The sequence below is a fragment of the Convolutriloba macropyga genome, chromosome 11 (assembly GCF_964194025.1).
Source record: "Convolutriloba macropyga chromosome 11, txConMacr16.3, whole genome shotgun sequence".
NCBI lineage: Eukaryota > Metazoa > Xenacoelomorpha > Acoela > Convolutidae > Convolutriloba > Convolutriloba macropyga.
In genome coordinates this window covers 57,521,404-57,528,877 of record NC_134478.1, presented here as the reverse complement: position 1 = coordinate 57,528,877, position 7,474 = coordinate 57,521,404, and the positions used below count along the sequence as shown (strand labels likewise).

Genomic DNA, 7,474 nt, shown 5'->3' with positions numbered 1-7,474 from the left:
AATTTTCTCCGAATACAGATTTGGCTGAGTGCAAAACGAGGCCACTAAGGAAGCTACAACCCAGGGCGAGGAGACAACTGAAGAGAAATGACCTCGCAGGAAAAATTTAAAAAAGGGGAACAGCTTGTTGATGCTTTAGATTAACAATTTCATGTTTTTCTTCTTTGATATCTTTTATTTTTCATTTCGGCAATTACGATTTTTCTAGTTTACTTGAAGAACTTTTTTAAAGGGATTTCTCGGTGGTGATCAGAGATTACTCGTATACCTACACAGAAACCCAGCAACTAAAACCCCCAAGTAGTTTGTTGCTAGAACAGTAAGCACTAAAATGGCAATGTTATGACGCTAAAGTGCTAATTTCTATTGCTAACCGGTCACGAATCCCCCAACCAAAGTAAATTTTGAATTTTAAAAATGGATTTTAAAAACATTTTAGGACATTTGATCAATTTGTTCTACTTGATTGTATAAAAACGACACATGAAAAATGAGATTAGAATACAAAATCTTTAAATGAATTTCTGTTGAGATGCCGTTCCAAAAATCACAAATTTGTTACTTGATGCGAGGATAGTAAGTTGCTCAAGACTTCAAAAAATTAATTGCAAAATTCCTGAACTTTTGCCGAAAATTTCCTAATTTTTTTGTTTTCCGAGAATGTTCCTTGATTGGCTCAACGCAAAAAGTCTTAATAAAACTAATGCTAGTCTTTGATTGTTCTGCTATTGTTGAAAAATTGTCTCGCGTTTTTTTTTGTTTTCTTTTTTCTCTTTATATACAGTTCAATTTTTTTGAGCTCAACTTCTCCTTTCTCCGTTTGTTTTGTTCAGTTGATATAGAATGCTTGATTGTAATGTGGTATGTTGTTTTCTTGTTGCACCATTTTGATTTCGCTAGTATTCTGTCTGGTTACCTTAGTGTTGCTGCTATCTTTGGTGTATCTCAGATTTATTCAAGAGCTACGGCTGGATTGTCTCTGGCTTATTTCAACTAAAATAGTGCGTTCACTGGTAATCTGTTGAATGTTGATTTTTGCTGTATCATTACTCTTAACTATAAAGAAGACAAAATAATGGAAATTCAATTAAGATGATCAAGAGATTATCTTTTTACATGGTTGCGCTGTGCGCTTAGCACGCCACACGTTGAGATTATAGGACCGCTATTGGGGACATCACATCATTAGCTGTTATGACTTTATCTCTTCATTCAAGCGCAATTTATAATTTTCATGTACGACATTAATAACACAGAAAGATGCGAACCTGGGCAGTTATGGGAGAGTGGGGAGGGGGTGGGGGGTTATGCATGTTTGGGTTGGGCAACTGTAAACAAAAAAAAACACAACTTAATGTTCAAAATCTTCACATTGTTACCAAATTTTGTCAAAAAGAACGTGTCTATAAAGAACGTGTTCTGAAAAATAAAGTTTCGTGTTTGCCATCAGAATTCAGTGAATTTTAAAACCCTCAATCTCCAATATTATCGCACATAAAACGATAAGGATTAATCGATAACACGGATCAGCGCACTAAAAGAGCATTATATTTTTCCCAATAGAATATAACCATCTATAAACACTTTATATGTTAATTTTAATAGTTATTTTCCTTATGAATACGATATATGCGAAACATTACCATTAGAAAAACACCCGTTAATTTATTAACACATGCTCCCGGGAAAATTCGTTCACGGATGGGGGTGGGGGATAACGTTTTTTGAACAACTGAAACTTAATGTAATACTACTTTGTATCTTATTTGAACATTAAACAAGTTGTGGTAATTAGTTAAACCGTAAAATTGAACACAACACGTAATATAGAGAAGTCTGCTGTTATTCGCCGAATTTCACACAAATTTTCAGATCAACACAAACAACTCATTTCGCAATAATATCAAAGTTAGCTTAATTAAGATTTCAACAATCGAAATAAACAATTTCTCTCGTATTCGTGAAAGGATTCATTAACCGCGAGGATGACTTGTAAGAAATTTATCATAACGCTGTTATAGTAATTATTATAGTAGCAATTGGTCTGTATGGGGGCAGAAAGATCGGCTGGGGGTGTGGGGGTAGGGTGGCTCAAGTTATGATTAAATACATTTGGTGGTGTGGAAAGGTCTGGAATCGGAAGGGCTTATCGCAGTTAAAGACGTCTTTTAACCAGCCAAAATGATTTTGAACATATCCATTGCTTTACTCTGGGTCAAAGGTTTTCCGGTGAACAGTTTTCATAAATACAAGTTAAAACTTGTTTTTTTTTCCACAATATTGTCAAAACGTGCTTCTTAAAAGAAGCTACTTCGAAAAAACTAACCACTTTAACTTGCAGACGCCATAATTTCAAAACTGCACAATTTGATATATCAGGTTATATGAGCGATTTGCACCTTATTTATCGCTTTATATTTTTTTGTCAAAATCAAATTTGTACTCAACAATATACAAGGTGCATTGAATATCTGAAGCGATAACTTCCAATGAAAATTTCACTTCTGATAATCTCACAAATTGAGAACAATTTTTCGAACTGCGAAACTTTATGTTAAATCTTTTCGGAAGTTATCACTGAGGATTACAAAAATATATTTATATCTACGATTTCCATTGAATAAGTAATATAAAATTGAAGGAACTTTTACCAAACACAATTTTCCACATATCCAAGTCAGAACAGTCAATTGCTACAATTTCAGATTTCTGCCTTTTTGAAAGGGATATTTGTCTCGTTCTGTTGCTGTTGCTTGCTCTCTAAATTTGGCGTCATCTCGAAAACTCGCCAGTTCCAGATTGCAAAATTCTTCTCGTATGAATGCTATCTTGGACTGGCAAACCAATCGAAAGATTTGCGCAGAGATCGAATTTCATCTTTGTTCAGAAGAGCGCGAGCAACATTGTCAATAAATAGGTCAGAGATGGTTGCTAAATTTGTGATTTTTCTCTTTAGTGGAGTCATTTTTGATCGTACTGATAAAATGATTCAATAATTTGCGGAACTCCACATATTTGGTCAATAATTTGTTCTTTTTGACAAAACGAGATCTTCCATCTGGTAGTGCCACGGGTTCTTCCTTCATATTTGATGGCTCTGTTAATGTGTGCTTGTGCTGAGGTCGAGAGGAGAGTTAGGAAAACGGGATACGTGGGGAAGGTGACATTAAGGAGGAGCTGAGTGGTCGGTTCAGATCTGGTCCTGACAATCGCGAGGTGGAGGGGCGGGGAGTAGATGGGGAGGGGGTTGGGGTGTGCTCAGAGGAAGTAATCGGGTGTGCGCCTGGTGACGTGTGGCTCGCCTCTGCGTGGAGCTGGATCGAACTGCAGGAAGGAGTATTTGAGACTGTCATCTAACTCCATGATGGCGGCCTGATTGCCACACCTGTAGCAGTAGTTGGGCGCACTGAAGATCGTCACCACATTTCTGTCATGACACCTGTACACACAAAAAATCATCAAACATTAAACATCAAACTTGAAGCCACGCATGTGCAAAAAGACCTAGGTCTAATGGTCACACCTAGTCTGACCTAGAGTGAAAATTGTGATAGGCGTGTACAAAAAGCTACCAGAGCATTCTTTTATCTCAAACGTAACGTGTCCTCCATCTGTTCATGGACTAATAAACTGCATTCATACACAGGATACATTGTCCCCATCATTACGTATTGCTCACAGGCATTGCTCCCGAACAAAACAAACCTTATGAAATTTGAAAAAGCGCAAGTAATGGCATAAAGTGGATTCTTTCCTCAATCTCACGGGTAAAAAGAAAGACTATTAAAACTCAAATTACTACCTCTTAGTCTCTATGTTGAGATGCACGACCTGCTACTCTTTTTATCACTTATAAATTCCAAGTACGATATTCTAATTCCATTCGAAAAAGCATGCGAGGACAAAACAAGACAATATAGTTGAGGAGAATGCAAACTGAAACAAAACCGGCTATTAAAGTCTGACGAAAATTACTTCCATCGAACAAAACTTGTATACAACATCGTCAACAAAAACTTTGTACTTTTGGAAGTGAGATGAATAAAAGGACAATTAGCGATCTCTACTGGAGTTTCTTCGCCAATAAATACAACTACGATAATAAATGCACCTGGCGAATCGTTTGCAAGTGCTCAAACTGCAATAACTGGAAGAAAGTAGAATAAACCTTCAATCCAATGGCAAATACTATCTATAAACTTGATGAGCTATATTCAGATTGGGTCCCAATACCCTTGAGCCGATGCCTCCAAAGCCTTAACTACTACTACTACAGTTACGCCGGGCAAAAACAATACAAAATCGACTAGCGTCAGACGAATTGCCCTCGAACAGACGGGGGTTCAATTGAAACTAATTTGAGCGCACTACTTTTAGCAGTAAAATGCCGCCAATTGAAATTAGCAGGCTAAAAATTAGAATGAGAGAAATTTAGACTACGCAAATTCAAGAAGTTAGGGGCGCAATAATTGGGACGTGAAATTAGTCAAGCAAAAATTTGCGAAAAGACGCACAAAATTACAATAATTGCTTCCAATTTCGTTCGAGCAATGAAACACTCGATACCGTACAGATACGATCACGTATATTACAAACAGCGCAGTTAAAAGTAGAATAGAAATCTTGCACCCTCGTATGGTAGAAGATCTATATTTCTATTTGGAAGGAAAATTTAGATTGTCTTCCATTAAAATTTGATGTTTTCTGTGCGCAATTTTTAGTGTCATTGTAGAGTCAATTTGATGCGAAATTATTTTATTTCGTTTTCAATATCATGTAATGATGCAAAATTGGCACCTATTTTTTTACGGAGCAAAAACTTGAGACCGGATGCAATGTCGTCTGAACTAACCAGTTGTAACCTTCCATAACAAGCTGATGTGCCCTGGCAATGAGAGTAAGTCCATTGGTGTGATTAAACGTCTCACTGATGTCCTGTCCAAAAGTGTAACCAGCACCTCTGGGTGAAATACCCCAACCACACCTGTCGTCTGGGTCACTCCAGAGCAAGTCACACATTGGACCCTCATGAGGAACTTCTTGCAAACGGTCCAGTGCCTTGATGTGGTCCAGGGTATCTATGGAGGGACTGAGGCCCCCGTGCAAACAGAAGATCTGGCCATCGATTAGTGCTGTGAGGGGAAGATAGTCAAACAGGTCAGTGAAGTATTTCCATACATTTGCATTGCCATACTTTCTCAAACATTCGTCGTAGAAGCCGTACACCTAAAACAGTTTTACTAGGTCCAGTTATGTGACCTAACAAGAATTTGACTGACAAGATTGCGTTTATGATTTTTATATAGATTATTAAAATCAAGAAACCACTAGTAGTATTTAGACTGAGGAGGGACCTTTTCTCGAATTCACACTCAGAATATGAGGTACGTAAACTGGATATCTCTATCTCCCTTTCATCGTGATTTTTTTAACAACGAATAATAAACTCTCAAAGTGACGTAAAATTACATTCTGCCATGCATGGCTCTCTGAGCTAGAACAGGATTACAACCAAAATCTTGCCTAGCTAAATAATGTCCAATTCGTTTGAGCATACAAACTTTCTAAAGGGCTTGAAGCTTCAAATCGTTCGGTGAATAGTTATAGTAGTAGTGGTAAAAGACTATTAGCAGCTTTGAAAGCTCTAATACCAAGATTTTAGACTAAACTGATACCAAAACGAAGCATGGCGAAATTAAAAAATTTTGGTGCGTACCCTTTATGTGCTAAACGTCCATCATAGTTACGTGATCTATCCGAGTAAGCATTGAAAGCGTACCGCTTTCCATGTCGACTAACAGAATAAATTAGAAGCTTCCGCTTATTCAGTCACCGTTATTTAATTGAGGTTATCGCTCAAGTCAGTAGAAGCGGTAGTAACTGACCTGGGTAATCTGTCTGCTCTCGTGGTTTCCCCTGAGGATGGTAACTCTGGACGGGTACCTAACTTTCAGAGTCACTAGAAGGGTCACTGTTTCCACACTGTAGTAGCCACGATCCACGTAGTCACCCATGAACAGGTAATTTGTATCTGGTGACTTTCCACCTACATACATTGATTGTAAAAAATATTGTTGAACTAAGGATAGTTTAAATGGCTTCTTTTAAATTTTCATTTCAAAATGCATGTTTAATGAAAACAGCAAAATTTTCACATCTCATGTCAACAAGAGCTAATGGCTTTCAGTTAGCTACTGAGCGGTAAAATTTTCATTAAGAATTTCCTTCACGTCTTCCGCAATTGATAAGTTTTAGTGAACAATTTGATCACAGCAAGGAAGCAGCTGGATATAATCTTGCCCCCCCCCCCCCCCACCTTAGTGGGCATATATCTTTTACGCCCCCAGGCACACGTGTTAACTTTCACATAGTAACGTGCTGTATAACAACATAAATTGTAATTGGGAGGCATAAAAGACACTTAGGGATGGGGGGGACAGAATAGATTGACATCTTTTTCATCCTATCCACCACAACCTCCCAGAAGCTCCCAAATGGCATCTTTTTCAAACAGCAAACTGCTCTTAAGAGGTCTATTATCAACTATTCCTATCCACATACCAATTTGGCAAAGTTCCATCAGATCATGGAACTGTCCGTGAACATCTCCGCATACTGTAACTGGGCATTTCACTTCCTGGACATTTCCCTCGCGAGTCAAAATGTCTTTTGCTCGTTCACAAAGCGTCTTCACTTGTGCATCTGTTAATCTTTTACATTGCATCAACTGATCGACCCAAGAATTTAGCTCCTTGGAGACGGCTGTGTCTAAAGGTTTTTGCGGAGAGCCACTCATACCAGATCTGGAATCAATTCGATATACTGCTTGAGTATGGTTGCATAAAAATTATTTGTAATAGCTTCACTTGTTGATGATTGGGGTCTTTCCCATTATAGCCCCCCCACCCCCCAGCTTAGTGGTCAGATAACCTATAGCCCCCCCCCCCCCAATTATGGTAATTATACCATAATGGGGGGCTATATTTTCATGGGGGGGGGGGCTATAATGGGCAAGACCCGATGATTGTATATTAAGCTTGCTTTTATAACTTTCGCCTTAATTTTATCTTTTTACATTTTCAATTTGGATTTTGAAAAATAATTGATTTTTGAATTTTCTCACCCTCTCTTTCTGAATTACATGATTAGGAAAACGGAACTCCGTTGACAGCAAACGGGACTCTAGGCCCGGTGCAGACACAGTCAGTCACATAACAAGTTAACACCTAACAGCTCAGGTCATGACAGACGCTTGCCTTCAGCCCTGGGTCAAGTTTGATGAAAGGCAGAAAGACTGCATCAAGGACATTTACACAAACAATTCGTGCAATGGAAAGTAGCGTTCTTTACACAGTCCAGAAAAAGGCAGCATATAAATTTGCTGACACCTTGAATAAAATAAGGTCAGCCAACATCAATGATGCTAACCGAAACGGCACTGTATGCTTTAACGATTATGCTTACCTCACAAAAA

The 7,474-nt window shown here is 38.1% G+C and overlaps 1 protein-coding gene across 1 annotated transcript; it reads right to left on the bottom strand.

The window, feature by feature from the left end:
• Window positions 1-1,068: 1,068 nt before the first annotated feature.
• Window positions 1,069-6,799, bottom strand: LOC142349500 (serine/threonine-protein phosphatase 2A catalytic subunit beta isoform). The gene is made up of 4 exons (XM_075401094.1): window positions 6,562-6,799; window positions 5,886-6,046; window positions 4,853-5,226; window positions 1,069-3,439 (listed from the first exon to the last, which is right to left on the bottom strand). The coding sequence occupies exons 1-4, from the start codon at window positions 6,794-6,796 to the stop codon at window positions 3,259-3,261; spliced, it is 951 nt and encodes a 316-aa protein (XP_075257209.1). The 5' UTR covers window positions 6,797-6,799; the 3' UTR covers window positions 1,069-3,258.
• Window positions 6,800-7,474: the final 675 nt, after the last annotated feature.